Source organism: Amblyomma americanum, chromosome 10 (genome assembly GCF_052857255.1).
Source record: "Amblyomma americanum isolate KBUSLIRL-KWMA chromosome 10, ASM5285725v1, whole genome shotgun sequence".
NCBI lineage: Eukaryota > Metazoa > Arthropoda > Arachnida > Ixodida > Ixodidae > Amblyomma > Amblyomma americanum.
Window position 1 is genome coordinate 61,570,593 of NC_135506.1, and position 20,181 is coordinate 61,590,773.

Genomic DNA, 20,181 nt, shown 5'->3' on the forward strand with positions numbered 1-20,181 from the left:
AGCTAACGTCACGCACGGCAGCATCAGAAGTGACCATATCCAACCGACTATGATTACTTTGGGCCGAGGCTGCACTTCATTGGTCAGTGAACTGTCTAGAATGAAGCCTCTTAATGTAGTGATTGTCATGCGCTGTAAACGGAAGGTATCTTGAGCACCTGCTGCAGGAATCAAGGTCGTAAAAAGAACCTCTGGCGCTGGTTCCAGTTTGTTGACTCAAGATAAGCTTGACATTAGAACACGATTTCTCTTGTAGAGCACATGAGCGTTAAAACGTATGAAAGACGTTTGTTAAAGCGTTTTTGAAGAAAATCTACATTTGGTCTCAAATATTGATATGTGTATTCTGCAGAATAGACACTTGCCGCAACTGTTTAGTGCGCTGCAAGTTTTACATACAGCAACAGAGTGAAAGCCCAAGTCACTTCAATTATTATTCATGCATCCTGGATCATTCGTTATTGTTTCCGCGCGATAGCTTTAAGGGTGTCATTCAGCGCAAAGTCCGTTGTCGCTGGCGACGGCGAACCCACAGAGGAATTCCCAGACGTGACCTTGTGACGTCATCACAACCTACCAGGAGCAGTATGAAGACTCACAGCGACCTATGAATGTAAAGTAAAGAGTGATAGATTCCCCCCCTGTTAATGCTGATGCGTCATACCTTTAAGGCGGAGCTTAAGTGTCTCCTCCATCCATCCATCTTTTTATTTTTGAGGGAACCGATGACCTAGGCGTGCCGTTTTTCCCTGATTTGCTACAAATTGGCAGCGCAATAACACTTATGCAGAACGAAAACGCAACTTTGCCCGTCTATATGGCCTTTCATTAGACTTAGGATGAGCCACGAAGCTGTTGAGATGGCAGATAATGGCACTACTAGTCTTTAATATCTCAATCTAAAGATAGACAGATAGATAAAGAGGAGGAGGGAAAGGCAGGGATGTTAACCAGAAAGGGGTTCCGGTTGGCTGCCCTGCACTGGGGAAGAGGAATTATGGGACTAAAAGGAGGAAGAGAAAAATCATGAGCCACGAAGCAGGCAGACTTGTCTGCCAGCCCTCACGAAGCCTAGACAACTCTCGTTTGCGAAGCAATATTTCTCCTGACATGTCATCTTGCTGGATGGTTTAGTCCTCTCACCATTTCTGTATTTGTTATTTCGCATGTTTGTCTGTCTCTTTTTCTGTTTGTTTTATTGCTTGTTTTGTTTGCTGTCTCAAGCATTCACTTCGTGCAAGCACCAGTGGTTAAGGCAGTATGTCTGGCAAAGCCTCTGCGCCCGCACAGTTCCAAGCAACATTTGACTAATGCAAGACACAATAATACAAATGATAATTTAACCATATTAACAGCACATCCACGATACATTGCTTACGTTTCAAAGTGTTGAATAATAAATACTTCTATGCCTCCAACTAGTGGCGGGCAGATGTGGTGAGGTGAGAAGTAGACGAGACGAGAGTTGCCTACACACTGAACAGAGTTTATTCTCAGCCACCTTGCAAGAGCGGGTACACGAGAGGTCACATGCTGTGATGCGACGTCCGCGCTAGAGCTCGCGCTTCCGCATAAACGCCGGAGGCGAAACGCTAAGGCGCCTGTGTGCTGTGCGATGCCAGTGTACGTTAAAGATCCCCGGGTGGTCGAAATTATTCCGGAGCCCTCCACTACGGCACCTCTTTCTCTCTTTCTTCTTTCACTCCCTTCTTTATTCCTTCCCCTACGAATGGTTCAAGTGTCCAACGATACTTCACGTTAAACATCCCCAGGCGGTCGAAATTATTCTGGAGCCCTCCACTACAGCACCTATTTCTTCTTTACTTCTTTCACTCCCTCCTTTATCCCTTCCCTTACGGCGCAGTTCAGGTGTCTGCCGATATGTGTGACAGATACTGCGCCATTTCGTCTCCCGCAAAACTAATTTTTATTTTTAATTTACTTTCATTAACGCAACACGCCAAGGCACGCACTCAAAACGGGGCGCACGTAGGAAAGACCACGAAACACAGCGTGAGCTTTCCGCGTCATAGCCGGCGCACGCTGCATCAAATGCTCGTAAATATTTTTGAAAAAAGTGGTAAGTACGCAAGAAATACAAGTGAAATAAAAAAATTCGCATGCAGCAGGAAAGAAAGAAAAATAATAGTATTTGCTGGTTTGTTAAACACGAAGGTCTTAAACACAGCCTCAAAGCTTCAAGGGAAGCGGTGCTTGAAGGTGATATTCCTTTTTTCTTTGCACTGACGGCCTGCATTCGCTCTGGTGCGGAATACTTGCGCTGAACGTTGCCAAATTATACGCTACTACGTCTAATTGTCGTAATTAGGCAACTATTGATATAGAAACACCGCATATAGCAGATTTTCTCGAGTGGGAGAAGGTTTAAAACAAGTGTCCTGATAATTATCTTAACATTTAGTGTGCTAACTGCAGTTTCAACGTGATTTAATAACATTAAAGAATACCCCTCCTATTCATTTTGCTAAGCGTGGTCATTATAACTAACTGCTTGCATGCACCTAGCGTAAGCCAAATGCTTTGATTATTCACAACAGCACAGGAAACACGTATAAAAGGAGAGAACAGACAACACAAGCGCTCACACAAGCGCTTGTGTTGTCTATTCTCTCCTTTAGTCCGTGTTTCCTGTGCTGTTGTGAATAATGAATACGTACAAACTCGCCCAACTTTTTTCACTCATCAAAAGCTTTTACAGTGACATCTACAACAGAGGTATTTTCTGGCGTTGATGACGATTTGTATACTTCCAGAGTCTGCAGAAAACAACGTGAAAGCACAAGGCTGTCACTTCGTCGCGTACCATGGCACAGTGACTTCCCCGTAAGTATACAGGCACATATACGTGATACCTCGTTCACCCCCCCCCGCCCTGTATCTTGGCCTACTTAGAGCGGCGGCTAGCGGCAGTAAATGTCCTTTAAGCGTCGGCGCACACCAGCGCCAGCTTTGTAGACCGCCCCCTTTCCCTTCCCCTCCCCTCTCTCGAGTTCGCGCTGAGAGTGGAGAGAGACAGCAAAGCCGCGGCGATGCAGGCGGCTAGGGCGGGACCAATCTGGGAGCCACCGCTATCAAGGTGACGCCACTCCATTTGCGCTCACCGCCTGTCCGCCGCCAGCGCAGCCGGGAGCGGCCATCATCTGGGGAGTTCCCCAGGAAAGTTTTGCCTTGTGGCTTTTCCTTGGTGTGTCGTTCTTCGCGGCCGCAGGTGGGATCGCAGTTAGCAGAGCTATGTCCCTGACCGTGGTAGAGAGCCTATACAAGACCTTATATGGTTCTCTTTGCTATTCTAAGCTATTTTCTTCCCATGCTCTAAGCTATAACACTTTAGCTCCGCGACAGCTCAAGCTTTCTTTTAAATGACAACACCTATGCGGACATAAGGTGAATTTTATGAGAACGCTTAAGAATACTTTTTAAACGGCTCGTTCCCATCCGTTAATAGTGCGATATGAAATCGCTCTGCACTTTAGTGTGCCTAAGGTGGCTGTTAAAATCCACGAGATAAAAAAAAAAAAAACGTTCTGTTGATCTTTTTTTTTTTACACCCACAAATTATGGCATTTACCACCTGCCTCAGGTGTGTGCTACGTTTTCAGGCAGAAAAGTCGTTTAGAAGCTGTAAGACCAGGTAGGAGGCTAAATCGGAGGTAAGTGTACTGTGATCCTGAGAGGACGCAATCACGCAACGCGACCATATTCCGTAACGGGAAACTCCCACTCTTCAAGTGTTTGTTTTCAGCCAAGTACCGACCTCTCAAAGAAGTCAGCCAGCGGGGACGACATCGTGACAGACGTTAGGAAAGCAATATTCTAACGCACTTGGAGTGAAGCTGCGCAGTCGGATTGAAAGACAGTATTTAATTCTAACTCTGCGCGGTAGGTGCCTTATGAAGCCTTTCGAGATATTCACGAAAATCATTAATACTAATTTGCTTTTTTTGTCTGAACAATCAGCGTGGCAGACACCTGTCCAGCGCACCACAAGATCACTGCGTTGCATTCGTAGGGAGTTGTAGCTCGGCGAAAGCGCAATACTTTCCCACAACGCCTTAAAAAAAACGCTTTATAAAGAGTATGCTTTATATTATAAGGCCTGATGACATGGCAATATGCGATCTGTGTTTGCGGACAGTTTGCGACGTGCTGCAGAAAATCAGAGCCCGTAGCCTGGCTTTCAAACTTCCGAGAGTGCATGCTTAGAGGGTTGAACGGATGCCCGGCCACAACAGTTCCATTCGGCGCTCCGTTGGAGGAAGGTTGTTATCTTGAAAGGGCCGCCAGATGGCAGGAAGAGCCGGGAGCGCAGAGCCGAAGGGACCGACGACCGCGATTAACATAACTGGCAGCGCTCATACGTTTCGGTGTCGCGATTACGCGTACGTGGCAAGGCCTCGCTGTATTCCAGCGGCCTGGCCCCCGGGCACTGCGGCGTATTTGTGTCAACGTTGCGGCCGACGACGCTGCTGTTATGCCGTTTGCGCTGTGACGTCCGGTGCGGAAACAAGTGTTTTGTTGCTTCGAGGTGTATGCGTGGTGCGCTGAACACGTCGCTGAAGGAAGCAGAGGCACCCGTGAAGATATCAGCGGCTGGTTGCACAACGTATAGGAGCACACAAACGAAGTTCTGCCAGATTGCAACAGGTGAGCCGAGCATTTCGGAAGCAGATACTTGACAACTGTATTGCAACCCATTGCGATTGTTTAACCTTCTCTTATATGAGGCCGACAGGAGCGAGTCGAAATCTGGCGTCGGGTTGAGCCAGGCGTACGGCTGACATTACATAAACTGTATACAACTTCGGCTCGAGTCGAGTCTTCCTGAAATGAGCCTGTCGGAGGCATGTAAACGCTAGCTTGTCGGTCTGTGCGATAGTCAGGTCGGTCTGAATCAGCCGCATTGAAGGAGGTAGCCTGACGTAGTCCGAATCACCTTGCAACATACATGTAAACACTGTAGAGTACTGCAGACGTGGCAGCGGAAATGAGAAGAGAAATAGAAATCTTTTTAGTGTTGGTGTCTGCGTGACTGCGCGAAAGAGAGAGTCAACACGCCACGATATTGGACGCGGCCTTCGCACGCTCGCACTGCCCTGTTCGACGCTTCGTGTGGTCTCGGGCTTGACTCGCTAAAATACAGCTTTTGGAAGCGTGCAGTCGTCGAGTAGAGTAGAGGTTACCGCACCTAGCCGGACGCCACTCGACCAGTTGCTGTCGTGTTTACGTAAAGGAGGCTGCAGTAAGCCCAATTGGCTAGCGTTTACAAGCTTCCGACGTTCACATTTCAGCCTGACAGAGCGTCTCTACCCGACTTTGTCGAATTCATGTAAGCGCCCATTTTAATGCTCAGTGGCGTTTGGCTGGTAAGCCTCATTTCAGGGGTACGATCCAAACTCAGCCGCAGTTCAGTGAAGGTAAAACGAAAAAACGCTCATGCGTCGAGATACCGGGGTACATGGTCAGAATCCCTTGGCGATGAAAATTAATTCGGGACTATCCTCTACGAGACATATAATGCCTTCCATTGTCAGTTTTGGACATAAAGGTCAACTGGCTAAGTGTAGAATGATAAGCTTTATTTCCGTTAAAGATGGTGGCAGACGAGGCTAAAAGCTGTAACTACAGCTTGACTGGTCCTCGGCCTCCTACATGAAAACGTCAGGCAACACTTGAGTACAAAACTTATGCTAGAAAAACATCATAAACACAAACTTGTTGACACTGTAAGTGTACAATGCTGATGATGAAGGTACATAAAAAAAACCTCATGGTCTCTAGTGGAATTTAAGGAATGGAAGCTTATGCATTCAGGAAAAGAAAAAATATGAAGCACTATGGAATTCTCGCGCATTTGAAATTGCAGTCAAGTTGCATTGGAGCACACTGCCCCTAAGAGGAATACAATATTAGTCAGATGGCAGTGACATATGGGTTCAAGAATTCTACAACACCAGTTCCGGTTACGTACTGTTTGCGTTTTATTGAAGAAAAATGTTCTTAAGCTGTGTAGTATTCAGCTGTAAAATGTCAGTATTTTTAATAAATAGGAATATAGGAGCGAAAGAATACAGTGTGTTATCGTTTGCACAGCGCAATTTGCTCTGCAGGCATCTGCTTTCTAGAATTTGGGTTTTCGTGTGAATGACCTGGAGAAACTTTAACAGCTAATTTACTTAAATATGTCAAGATATTGCTGTTCTGCCTCCTTTCTCTGATTGATGCGAGACACTGGTTGTAATTATGCATCTCTTCCACATGTAATTAAATAATGGCTGCGCATTGGAATCGTACGCCGAGTGTGTAAAAATTATGGCTGCGCATTGGAATCGTGCGCCGAGTGTGTAAAAATTATAACTACTTTTCCTCTGTAGTCGACTGAGGTTCTGCATACTGGTCATTGTGGTCGTACCCCACACGAGTATGCGATTTAAGAGAGACAAAAAGGAAAGAGTTTCTATAGAATCATCATAAAGTTCTTCGGTAGAAAATACTTGTTTCTGTGGTGAATACCAACTACTGACGCAAGTCTTGAAGACATATGTCTTTGCGCCGGTTCCAATTCATCGTTGCCGCAAAAATCACCACTAACGTTTTAAATTCATTCACGATATCTATCTCGAACCGTTTAGTTTAAGTCTTAGTAACTATTTAGACGACTGTAGCTTTCGTTGGTTATTACCATTTAGGATACTTTGTGGTCACTGGCTATTAGGAGATCCTGAGGAGAACATTCCCGATAATCACGCTTACGTTGAATGCAGCTTGAGTTTTTGAAAATGACTAACTTAAGCAAATATGGGGGGTGTCTATATGAGTGTACCATCGGGGCCTCTCCAAGTTCCAGCCCATGCCACTCTGTGTGGGGGCGCCACCTGAGAAAATACTTCTGGTGTCAAGATCAGCGCAGTAGGCCCGATGACAGAGAAAAGTGTACAACAGCTGCATCTTACTCGTAATCACCTCTGGGCAGAAACGTTGAGGCTAACTAAAAGGGTTCAGCTTAAGTTAAGGACAACGCAGAGAGTTATCGAAAAAAATTGGCAGTGGCCTAGCTCAGCTATGCCAGGATATAAGTAGTGGGAGGTAAGTTTCCCTGGATGAGCTTGTTGTTGGCACTGTATGTTTGTTGCTGGCAATGTATGTCCGCTTGAAATGTCCGGGTCGCAGATGCACTTTCGGAAACTCGAATGGTGTGATCAGTCACACGACGGGCCTTCACATCCTCTTCGGTTGGTTCCCGTTGACTGACGCCTTCCATAGGCTCCATCTCGGTGGATATATGCAACGTCTATTAAGCTCGGCAGTCTGCCGTCTCCATTCGGCAAGGCGTTCTTCTCTCTGTTCGGGCATCTACGCTGCTCTCTTTGCCTTATGACGCTCATTCTCTTTGTTGAGTAGCCAACTACCAGGCTACAACCTCAGGATCGGCAGAGTTAATGTTCTCTTATCTATACCGCCGTTTAACAGCGGCTGGACACTCCTCCTGTGCATCCATAACAAGCGTTGTGATACGGCCTCCGATTAAAGTCCGCTTTTTATACGCAATGCTGCGCATACGACGACGCGCGGTTCTGTTGATGAACATGGTGTGACGTCATACAAAACGGCTGGGGCGGCGAGCCACGCGTTGTGGCGTCATGCCAGATGGCGCCGCGAGCGCGCGAAGCGCAGTAACCGTCTCACATATCTCGGTGGACACCCGAACCGCGCCGTAAATGAAAAGATAAAGGAGGGAGGGAAACGACAAAGGGCGAGGCGCACCCACTCCTCCCCCCCCCCCGGTTGCCATGGTAACGGCGCATGCGCAAAACTGGCCTCCCGCATGTACCATGGTAACGGCGCATGCGCACAACTGGCCTCTCGCGTGTACCGCGAAATGCTCGACTAGTAGCCCAGTGTACCTCCCGCTGCAAAAATGTAGGTATAACGTTAACAGACCAGAAACGGGAAGAGTGGGTGAGGGAACAAAAGCGCGTTAATGACATCCTAGTCGAAATCAAGAGGGAGAAATGGGCTTTGGCAGGGCATGTAATGCGAAGGCAGCATAATTGCTAGTCCTTAAGGGTAACGGAGTGGATTCTAAGGGAAGGCAAGCGTAGCAGGAGGCGGCAGAAGGTTAGGTGGGCGGATGAGATTAAGAAGTTTGCGGGGATACGGTGGCAAAGGTCCGCATGGGAGATGCATTTCACAGTGATTATTGCAGAATAAAATTTTTTAACAATTTTTCTCGGCTCGTCAAAGAGCGTTAATGACTTGTGGAAGATACGGTGCATGGAACCTAATTAATGTTAACCTTATAGCCCCCGGTGTATCCCCTACAACGCACTCTTTAAATATGTGAATAGTTGCTGACAAGAGACGACAAGGGCTAAGTTTGAATTGAAGGTTTATTCAAACCGAGAACGGAGCAAGTACATGTTGAAATAAAGATGATAACCGGCCGTGCTAAGAAAATGCTGTCTGTTAGCGGAATCTCGCGCTCATGTACTGTGATTGAATGTGTATCAGCATCACCCAAACGCATATAGTGTGATTGAAGGTCTCGGTAGCATCATCTTAACGCAGCCCTATGGCTACAAAGTTACACTCTGCCAACAACAGGTCTAGAAAACTTGGTTTTTTTGCTCTCTCTATAAACGCCGCTAAATTATTCACGGTGGAGGTATGGTACTTTCCATTGTTCGCAAAGCTCTCCTGGCTGCAGTTCAGGAAAGACAGACGAAACTACTTGTGTCCAGCGAAACGCAAAACCACTGAAAGGTTAACGACCTCACCTACTTGGCTTTGGATAAGACTTTGATGCGGTACCGCAACTTGACTTGCAGTGCACAGTGCTTTTGTACCATGGATAAGCGTCCCGAAATGTTTTTCCTCTATCGAGGTGACGCCTTTGTTTCCACAGGGAGCATCCTTCGCAAAGCGGCTTGTTGTCTACGACATAGACTAAACAGCGAAGATAATGAGTATATATCGGATATTGAAGATAGAGAGTAAGTGGCGGTAAACGCGTTTCGACACCGCTTCGATCGGCGCCCTTTTGAGGATGGCTTCACATGGGCGTGTTACCGTTTGAACTGGACTTTAAGCCACCTTTCAGTGGCAGAAGGCAAGTCGTAGCTCATTTCGTCATTTTTAACTACTGATGTGTGTGCGAATGAGATTTAATAACTAGCTTAAGGCGTCACAAATGAGACCTTGGGCTGCTCCAACTGACGACACGATGATCATTACGCGTTACGAGGAGTGACGGGACCAAGCAAAAGTGCTGCATGATTGAAGGCTAGCTAGTTCACGAAGAAACAAAACAAATTGAGGCGAAGACGTAAATGCACTTCAGACGGAAATAGGCTTGGCAGGTTGGTAATTTATTGCAACACGGGAAGCATAGCGCGAGGAGAACAACATAAATGCAACGTAAATGCACTACAGCGTAAATGCACTACTGTAACCAGCGAATCGAACACTTCGCCCAGGTTACCCAACACTGTTATCACACTAAATATAGGCATTAATGCAATCCAAGTGTACTTCTACTTGAGCAACGCCCAAGACAAGAATGGCTACCCTGACTTGTGATACCAAACGCACAAATCATCCTGCCTGAATGCAAGAAGCCGGTTGATGTATACTAACGCAATTCAGTCGCCTATAATTGCCGTACACACACCTACCGCTCACCTTATGTCCGCTATTGGGATCTTTCAGGAGTACATAAATAAATAAGCGTGCCACGCTTACAGTTTGAGCGCTTCCCTCGAGGTCACTTCTTCATGGAGGCCACTTGGGGCGCAATTGGCCCAGCGACGAAAAAAAAGCCCAATAACCTTTAATCCTCATCCTCCAGCATAAGCACAAGGAATATGAAAAGACAGGCATTTCCATTTATTTTTACTGGCTTCCCACTTCATTTTTTTTTATTTTCATTGGGCCCGCGTATGCACTGAGGTGCAGCCTAACAATTTCACGAAATTTCGAATGTACGGCTCAAGTTTCAAATCTCTGCACAAGTGTGGAAACCTTCGTGACCTCGCCACCGCGTCCTTCGTCGCACATGTTATCTCCACTACCAGTAGCAGTTATATATATTTCCAGCGTGCGTCTATGGTCCAGACGCTATCTTCTGTACGTGTCTTATCGTTTTTCGGTATATCTTGCGCCGAAAGCTTGCTAGCCGCCCTACAGACCTCAAGTGCCTCCCAATCATCGAGCACTGCACCGCCTGTCGCTTCGCATCACTCCTCAGTGTGCTCCCGTTCCCCTCTGGACGTCGACAGTCCGTCTCGTTGCCTTAACGATGAAGGTGGAAGTGGCCAGCCAGCGGAGGAGCCTCCTAGGCGAGGGACCCCACTGGGACGAGCGGAGCGGGACGCTGCTCTTCGACGATGCCCACGCTCACGAGGTGGTGCGCTACGACCCGCAGACAAGGACCGAGACGGAGGTCATCCGCCTTGGTGAGTTTTGGTTTCTTCCTGAAGCAAAACACAATGCTGCCTTGTATTGTCTTGCTTGGAGGGCGGGCCTCTTGCACCAGCGCCGCACCTTTCTGAAGTGTTTGTGTTTTGGCGAAGTCGAGCATCATACTCATGTATCTTACTCATAATCTTACTCATTCGAGTAAGATCATACCGAGGAGCCAGCAGTTAACTATCTTAAACTATCAAGGAAGTTAGAGCGAAAAAACAAAACAGGTCTGTCTAGACTGCAACAATGATGCCTATGGGGTACTTGCGTTTAAGTTTACGGTTCCGATTGCAGCGCCATAACACACTGCCTAGCGAGAAGAGCAAGCAGTTTTGGGTAGTATTATTAGTGCTTTTCCGCGCCACCTTCAGACGCTAATTGGCGTGAGCCTCCGCGCTCTGTCGAAGGCGCACGTGCAGTGCGTCAGCTATCTGGGCTACGCCGAGAGAAGCTAGGCAATGAATGCTGTCAGCCAAATGCGGGTATCTAATCGCACAGAATGTGTACTCGCGTTTGCAGCGGCCCAAGCGGCTGACAAAAGCAGTTTTGAGTCACCGAATGGAACAATTGCAGTGCCACCTTGGCAGCGCAGGTTCCCCATAAAAATAATATCCATTTGCTGGGGAAACACGTTTTATTCTGTTTCGACCAGATGAGACGAAATTTCGTATCCTGGAACACTCTCTGTTTTGCTTTTTAAATGAAAAATCGTGTCGTCTTTCAGGCATCTGCATCATGTGATGCAAGCTGTGTACAGGTTCGTCCAGTCTTAGTGCCAGCGCGTGAAAGCGTGGCCACACTCTTCAGAGGGCCTTTGCGTCAGACACGGCCGCACAACGAAGCGAATGGGCGCAGGAGAAGTTATAGCTGTACGTGGTGCTTCGCGTCATCTGCCACTTCGCTTCGATGCACGGCAGTGTCGGACGCATGTAGCTTCCAGAGACCTCCGCCATGCGCTCAAGTGTTCGCACTAAGAGTGGCCGAACCTGTAAATACTGCATGACAGTGTTTGCTTTGATGCCATTATCACCAGGCATTTTGCTACAATTGTCAGCACACGCAGTGATCCCTCGTAGCATCTGAGGTGTACAACAAAGATGCAGCTGGTTCTTTCCCTTTTTCCTTCAGCGAGCTCTCGCATACAGGAAAGTCATTTGCGACCAAACTTAGCGGGAGCTGAAGTTAACAGTCTCTGCGCAGGGATCAGTTTGTAGTGATCAAAGACCATGTGAGTGTCGGTACGTTATGCTTTAATGTAGTGCTTCTTTTGCACTTTGCTGCATTATATTCTTGCATGTCGGGCCTGTCGTTTGCGCTTAAAGCTGACTATTTATTTTGCTCACGACATGCAGATGTGAAACAGAGCGCTCGCTGCAGCGTGACGTTGCACTGAAACAAACTTCGGTTTCGTCTAACTCCCCAGCATAATGGTTTCACGTTGTTCCCACAGCCACAACGAGAAAACAGCCTTCGTGGATGAACGCTCATTGAACTGGGTTGGCAGTCCTGGAGATCCGCAATCGCATTCGGGAGCGTCACATCTGCGCTGAAGAACGGCATATGACTTATTATGTGTTCCAGCCTATGTGTGCGCGGACATATGCATCGAGTTTCACACTCCATGCATCTCAGAGTATCGTGATATTATACCCTCCCATCTACACTCCCTACCTCATTCTTTCCTTGAGTTGTCCTTTTCACCACTGTGGAGTAGCAGATCCAACCCTTATAAAAATGGTCTATAGACACTACAGATTTCTTAGACTCTATTGCCTTCCCATAGATATTTCTTTTTATCTATTCAGTCTACAGACTGTCTATAAAGAGAAGTCTACTAATAGCGTGTGGTCATAAATCTATAGATTGTCTATAAGATTTGTATAGCCTATAGACTGTTCTCTAGGGTTTGTCTATACAGAGTATATAACAGAAGTCTATGGACCGTCTAGAGACTGTCTAAAGAAATGTTTGTAAGGGAAGGTAGGTGAAAGACTCTTCCTTTCGGCTGACCTCTCCGCGTTTCTTGGAAACAAGGCTTTCTCAGGCTATGCTGCAAATAGGAAAGCTTTGAGTCTAACGCTTCGAGCTGTGCGCACAGCCACGCGCTAATCTTATGTGCATTCGGAGACAGAAGCCCCTGGACCGCGTGTTCTGCAAACGAAGAAGATAGCCTTGTTATTAGCCCCCGGCTGTAGACTGCACTTATAGAGGTTAAAGAACGGAGTTTTTACGTTCACCGCGTCAAGTCTGGTCTCCAGCCAGAAGCTAATAACAGCGCTATCGCGGCTTCGTCTACGGAGCACGTGGTACAGAGACGCTCTGTCTCCGACTGTACACTATAACTTGCTAGCGTATGAAAGATGGCGCTTTTCGTTTACTATGAAGGACTCTGATCAAGTTATCTGCATACTTTCACAAAAGGTAGGACTGAGAGCTAGAACTTTCGTGTCGGTGTAAAATTGTCCATCAGAGCCACTTGCCAGCTTTTGCTTTCGAAGCTTTATGTGCTGCGCATGCGCAGAGGACGAGATCGGCAACCTGATTCCGTACGCCGAAGACAACCGCAAGCTGCTCGTGTGCATGGGCAACGGCGTCTACCGGCTGGACCTGGACACCAAGGAGAAGACGCTGCTGACCGAGATGCTGGACAAGGACTCCCCGGTGCCCACGCGCATCAACGACGGCAAGTGCGACGCCGTCGGACGCCTATGGGCCGGTGAGTTAGTATGCAGCGCCATCAGGCAGGGGTAGTTAGTGGCGTTGTTGTTTTTTAAGACGTAGATTGTGGAAGACCTCGAAAGTAACCACACCATATATAAAAAAAGTGGCTGATTTAGCTTCCACAAACAATCGTACTGTAAGCTTTCTGTGTAAAATAATATCGGGATGAATGAAAGCATGGAATGAATTACGGACCTGCGCACCCTGAGCATTGACGCGTTCCTCAGTGGTTGATCTGTGCACCAGGCGGTACCACTTCCACCATTCCTGCGCCAAATGCACACAGAAGCTTACGCGGTGCCCAGGGGACGCTCGGTAGCGCCAGATGAGTATGGTAGAGGCTTTTAAAGCGTCTGAAAAACAGAAAGTACAATCCTCAGAAAATGCTCACTGGTAAAATAAAATGTTGGATAAGTCGACGTTAGAGCTCTATACGGCCTCTAAATGAAAGATTAAATGGAAACCTTTTTTGGCGATCCTAGTTAAAGTGGTTTACTTTTCGAGGCTGGGTGCTTGATGACGAAGTGTCACCGACGAAAATATGACACTACGGATGACGTGTACTGTTGCTGCATGCAAGACCGGGAAACGATAGAACATATTCTTATCCAGTGTAAGACCCTCCAACCCTCAGTTCACGATGCCGCTGGGATAATCGCTGAAACAACTTAGGGTTAAAGAATAACCGGAACATGCTCAATATTCAAGAAGTAGAAACAAGAGCAGAGTAGAGGATGGGTGAGGAACGTCAAGGGAGCAGTTTATAAACGGGAAGAAAATACGCTGTTAATCAGAAGATAGTCTGTCTCTAATCTCTTTGCTCAAAGGAGTTCAGCGAACAGTATGGAGGTGTCGAGGTTATAAAGGTATATCGACGAAGGTGTTGATCCGACGGAGTCATGAGTAGTGTAAAAAGGCTTCAGCGATTGTCCAGAAATATGCTAAATAATTTTTGGCATCACAGGGGGTAGTAGTCACCAGTAGATTCATAAGTGTTCTCGCCTTATTGGGCCCAGAATATTCACCCCAGATTTGTGCGGATTTATTCAGTTAGTGGCATTTTAAGACCCAATATTACCACACTGTAGTCCATTTACTGACGCTGCAGCAGAAGGGCACACCAGGACAAGCGAAGCTAAAGTCACTTTAAGCACAGCAGCCGCACTCATCCAACTCACGCTCGAAAAGGGGGGAGGAGGAAGACCAGCGGGTGCACCGCAAGGCGGCGCCAGTTAATGGACAACAGTGGGGCAGTATAACGTATTTTTTTCAAATTGCACCCTCACCATCGGACGTGCTCGTTTGATCACGTTTAGCCAAATGCTGCAAACTACGGTAACTGAAGTTGATACTAAAAGTTAAGGCGCCCAGTGGTCATTTTAGGGCCCAGTCGCAATGCAGGGGCCCTTAGGGGTCATCGGTGAGCGATTATATTTGGCGCATTGGTTGAAACCCTGTTCAGTGCTTATGCATTTGCCTCTTCAGAGTTAATTCTTTGCCTCCACATATCTACAAAGGCACCGTACATAAGTCTGCGTCTCTGAATAATTCAGTGGCGTTCACAGCATTCTGTGTGTGGGACACAAAACGTTCTTCTCGGACTGTGCTCCTTTTGACAAGCAAACCCGGCAGACGAAGACGGCAGCGGCTTCCCAAAAACGCTTCCGGCGGAAGAAGTTCCCGAATATTCGGCGCGGTGTTTCAATCGGTGCCGGTGCAGAAGCGACAGCGTTTGTGGCCGCTCTTTTTCCGACGTTCGTTACCTGCTTGAAAGCTCGAGTGAATATCTCAAGCGACCAGGCAGTCAAGCTCAGAGGTGGTAGCGAGACCGCTAACGGGCCTATAATCTCCCACTACGCAAATAACAGCTGTAACGATACGCACGGAAAAGTGGAGAACCGGTTTCAGCTTTAACGGAAAGACCCAACATCGCTGCCGTCTGTGCGGAATGCATGGCTACAGCCTTCCAGGCCACCTCTGCCGTCCAGGTGGCGGTCATGTCCCGTTTCAGAGCGAAAGCTTCACTGCGCCATGTTTTCGAAAGGGTAGTGTAATTACGTTTATCACATTGAAAAGCTTTAGAGGTCAAACCGTGAAGCAAAGCCACGTAGGCCGTGGCGGCGCATATATGCCAAACCAAGATGATGGACCACCCCCAAATCTCTCAAAGGTCAAGGTAAAGGTCAAAGGTTGAAGAGCTGGGACAACTTGCGATGCTGTATGACGGTGACGTCATGTAAAACAAATTTGAGTAAACTAGCACATCAATCGTGGAGGTAGGTACTCTGCTTGACAACGGGGGTGGAGCCACCGTCTGTGACGTCAATGGAGAGCTGCGTATATATACCCGCGATGAGCCGGTTGGGGTAAAAACCGGTTTTGGGATAGAGGAGGAAGAACATCTTGCCCTGATAGCACGCCGGAAAGCGAAGCTTCAACATTTCAATGAGGCAAGGAAGAAACGCGATGCCGAAGAGACAGAAGAAGAACGGGCGATACGGCGTCGAGAGTCGACAGAAAAGTGCTACTGCGAAAGTACTTCAGGCGGTACGTCTAACCGGTGACGCAGAGTCGGAGGTTTCTTTCACTTCTCACCTGGTTTAACCAAAGCTATACCTCAGCTAATTTTTTTTCAATAGGCTGAGTATTAGGTGTTCAACTCGCTATTGATAAGGTCTCCGGCGTAATCGACTGAAACTTTATACCGACAAGCTGCGCAAACGATACACGACAACAAAAGACAAAGCGTTATGTTAGTAACCGTGTTTATATCACGGAAATAGACAATTCTTGCTTGGATTATGGCTGCGCGCTCGACAGGGAAGTGAATACAGCACGCGTTCTTAATCCAGCCAGTGGAACACGCCCCCGGAAAGCCGGCATACAAGAAAGGCCTGCCAAAGACGCCTAAATTTTCTACAGAATGTCCCTCCCCTGAAAGACGCCGCCATTTTAAGCTGTTATACACGCAGCATCAAACCGGAAATTGCTTGGTAGCCCGGCCAAATTCTGTGTTGCAAGAGCACGAAACGGTTCGTCGAAAAGGTAAGGAGTATCACAGACTGCACGTATAATATTCAAGAAGTGCTCACAGGAGAGGACAGATATAACGTATAATTTATTATAATTTCAACAAACCTAATCGCGTGTAAACAAAATAAACCCACACATGCTAGCTGTTATTTGCATCTCAATGACACTTTGGCTTCGGTCGCAAATTATAGTCTCGCACACGTTCACTTCTCGTGTCCCCAAAGGTCGTGTATTTAGTTAACCTAGCTGCACCAAAATAGATGAACACTACTGAAAAATGCACGCCCAGCAAAATGCTCTCGAGTGTGTGCGCTTGACAATACATAACTTTTCAAATATCCTGCTTTAAGTGGCATCGCCACCTGAAGTTTTTTGCGACTGCTTAGCCCATCACCACAATGCTTTCGCCTTATTTAATGCACCAGGTGAGCTTCCTCCTCATAGAAGAGACCCTTCTGCCGTGTCTTATTTCAGGCTCGATGCCAGTCAAGGTCGACCTGGAAGGCATGGTACTAGAAAAGAACAACTTCTGGTCCTACTCCAAGGGACAGCTGAAGCACAAGCTCGACAAGATCTCCCTGTCTAACGGAATCACCTGGACGGCCGACAACAAAACCATGTTCTACAACGATTCCGTGCCAGGAAAGACGTACGCCTTCGACTTTGACTTGGCCTCCGGTGAAATCAGTAAGTTTAGTTATATCGACGCGCTTCCCAGTACTTTCCATGGTAAAACAGCTCTGAAAAACACGAGGACGGAACAAACACCTGAGGGAGCATCACAATTCTTTGGTCAGCGCAGCCGGTTCGAATTTGGCGCTGCACTGCAGGCAACCTAAGCACACGTGCGCCCCATTGCTTCATCAGACATCCGTCATCTTCAAACATAAGGATCAGATAGTAAGGGAACTAGTATAGGCGTAATCACATTGACAAGGGGGGGTGAATCATGCATTAGAAAGCCCTTATTATCACTGGCTAACCACGAAATCACTTGTTTGGAGCATGCATTTGCAGCAAGGTAGATTTAAGATGTTCAGTGATGACGCAGTGTTTCTTGAATATTTTTTTGTTCTGTTTAGTGTTTGGAGGGAATAGTATATGTACACACGTGCGTAATAAATCACCAGTTGAAAGTCAGCGCTCGTGTCGCCGTGTTTGTTCCGTCCTCGTGTTTTTCCACGCTGTTTTATTATGGATTGTAGTAACCAACTTGCAGCTTTCCGTACTTCACAGTACTTAATCGCCGCATAAACTGTGCACCAAGGAAATTCGTAACCTTTCCACGATCCTGCAATGGTTTGGTTTATGGGGGTTTAACGTCCCAAAGCGACTCTGGCTATGAGAGACGCCGTAGTGAAGGGCTCCGGAAATTTTGACCACCTGGGGTTCTTTAACGTGCACTGACATCGCACAGTACGCGGACCTATAGAATTTCGCCTCCATCGAAATTCGACCGCCGCAGCCGGGATCGAACCCGCGTCTTTTGGGCCAGCAGCCGAGCGCCATAACCACTCAGCCACCGCGGCGGCTGCCACAATCCTGCAATGGGTCAGTTCTTAGACTAATTCGCAGAATAGAAGGAATCCCCACATGTACACGTTTTAAACTACAAACAACCATTTCATTCACGACCGGCTGTCGCAATTACTTATTCCCCATTAGGGCTCCAGGCGCAGAATGAAAAATTTGCAAAGGAACGATGTTATGGGGGTCAGTGTGGTTTCCCTAAGAAAATTTTTCGCTTTGGGTAGGAGGAGGAAATGAGTAAGTCGCACCCTGCCGCCCCCTTTTTCAACCCACCTTGGCGAGTAGTCGGAGTAAGGTGCGCCAGAAGTACCCTCCTTTCATTCTTCTTCCAGGCAACCGACGCGTTCTGGCGGACTTCAAGGTCACTCCAGGCTACCAACAGTTGGGCTATCCCGACGGTATGACCATCGACATCAACGACAAGATCTGGCTCACCTGCTTCTCCGGCGCAGCTGTGGTGCAGATCGACCCGGAGACAGGTGAGTGAAACGCGCAGTCAGACCTCGTTATAACGAAACGGTTTTATAAAGAACAATGGTTATAACAAAGTAACAGTTATTTCTTCTACAAGCTCTCATGGGGAACTTGCGATGAAGCTTGTGGTGCCGATTGCAGCGCCATAACACACTGCCTAGCGAGAAGAGCCAGCAGTTTTGGGTAGTACTTTTAGTACTTTTCCGCGCCACCTTCGCTTATTGGTGTGAGCCTCCGCGCTCTGTCGAAGGCGCACGCGCCGTGCGTCAGCTATCTGGGCTACGCCGAGAGAAGCTAGGCAATGAATGCTGTCAGCCAAACGCGGGTATCTAATTCCCCAGACTGTGTTCTCGCGTTTGCAGCGGCTCAAGCGGTTGACAAAAGCAGTTTTGAGTCACCGAATGGAACAATTGCAGTGCCACCTTGGCCATATATCTGAGGGCCATATATCTGAGAGCTCCTATTTACGAAGTAAAACTTCCTTACAAACGGATATAACAAACCGCAGGTGAACCTCACTGTCTATATCGGGTCTAGTATATCGATCTGTAACAGGGCGCCATAGTCCCGTAGTCATTCGATGCGGCAAACTGAAATTTCTGCGCGTAACCCGCTCTGTCGAGCAGCGAGAAAGCATGTGCAGAACTTATCACAGCAATACGGGAACTTCATTACAGCCCCTTCCAGAGCCCCCTTTAACTGCTGACATTCCCAAGTCATACTACGTGGCCGGGCCTTCAAATTTTGAAACAAACAGGTTCACTACTCTAGGCAAAGTGTCGTCGCGTAGGTTGGAGAATCACCTTGAACGACCTAGAGCGCGACCACATAGGCCGTGTGTGACCATATGTGATACAGTTATGGCGTCGAACCCTTGGCTCATGACCTTTAGTTGACCTTTGACGTCGGACGTTTAGTTGATCTCTGAACGTTAACATTGGGTGACTTTTTGGTTGACCTTTGACCTTTAGAACATCCGATGGGGTGATGTGAAGGCACGTGATGATATCCGATGGGAATGTCGTAAGACCATGTGATACAAGTCATAGCCACGTGATCATGCGGGTATATATAGAACGGCTGTCGCGAGCGGGTAGCAGAGCTGCCATGGACAAGCCTCAGACACTTATCAAGCGTCCTTTCTTTTCGTTGAATTCCAGGGTTAGCCAAGTTAAGACACTGCCAGATTTTTTTTCTTTTCCATGTCATTGCAGCTAAAATCCTGACCAAGATCAGCTTCCCTGCAAAATACACCACGTCATGCTGCTTCGGCGGGAAGAACTACGACACACTCTACGTCACTTCCACCCACTATCCGACCGACGCCACAAGGCCCGAAGATGGGCTACTCTTTCAAGTAACGGAGCTCGGCGTCAAGGGAAGACCTACGTACGAATTTGCCGGCTAGCCTTGGGCTTTACTACTGCTTCTTTTCCAGCGTGACTAGCTCTGTTTGCCAGCTTTTACACCTTTCCCACTAATAAAAAATGAAACCAGCTCTGTGTCCGAGTCTCTTAGAGAACGCCGCTGGCGCGGAAACCGCAAACTGTTTCAATAAGGTAAACAGTGAGGCTGCTTTGCGCTTCATCGCTTTCAGTGAAAACAGCACTGACCGTTATATGCGTACCTGCTCAGTGTTCGCACATTGCAAACGGGCCAGCGTTGAAGGCCCCGTTCCTCAGAAGAAGTAAGCCCTGGTGCAGCAGAAAGGTGCGTGTTGCAGCCAAGAAAAGAAAATAAGCTTATGCAGTTCTCAAAAAGAATCCATCACAGATGCATAAAGATAAGCTTCTGTACTTTGCAAACGATATGTGTGCTGTAGTGATTGAAGCAAAAAGTGTATTTTCTAGTTTTTCCACTCGCCCATTCAATATTGCTGGAAAAGTCTTGGTAGTTTTTTAAACGAAATGGAAACGATGATCGGTCCATCCCACTGCTTCA

The 20,181-nt window shown here is 47.5% G+C and overlaps 1 protein-coding gene across 2 annotated transcripts; it reads left to right on the forward strand.

Annotated features, from left to right (window-relative positions):
* Positions 1-4,359: 4,359 nt before the first annotated feature.
* LOC144107335 (regucalcin-like) lies at positions 4,360-19,737 on the forward strand. Of its 2 annotated transcripts, none has more exons than XM_077640330.1 (6): positions 4,360-4,665; positions 10,204-10,472; positions 13,004-13,198; positions 16,711-16,923; positions 18,099-18,245; positions 19,455-19,737. In XM_077640330.1, the coding sequence occupies exons 2-6, from the start codon at positions 10,316-10,318 to the stop codon at positions 19,646-19,648; spliced, it is 906 nt and encodes a 301-aa protein (XP_077496456.1). In that variant the 5' UTR covers positions 4,360-4,665; positions 10,204-10,315; the 3' UTR covers positions 19,649-19,737. The 2 variants fall into 2 exon arrangements, with proteins under 2 accessions (XP_077496456.1, XP_077496455.1); XM_077640329.1 differs by having other exon boundaries at positions 4,376-4,665; positions 10,265-10,472.
* The last annotated feature ends 444 nt before the right edge of the window (positions 19,738-20,181 follow it).

Bases quoted from the DNA above. Each gene is read 5' to 3' on its own strand.
- LOC144107335 (XM_077640330.1), top strand. From the start codon at position 10,316: ATGAAGGTGGAAGTGGCCAGCCAGCGGAGGAGCCTCCTAGGCGAGGGA. The intron at 10,473-13,003 runs GTGAGTTTTGGT...GCGCATGCGCAG, and splicing joins GACGGAGGTCATCCGCCTTG to AGGACGAGATCGGCAACCTG. The intron at 16,924-18,098 runs GTAAGTTTAGTT...TTCTTCTTCCAG, and splicing joins CTTGGCCTCCGGTGAAATCA to GCAACCGACGCGTTCTGGCG.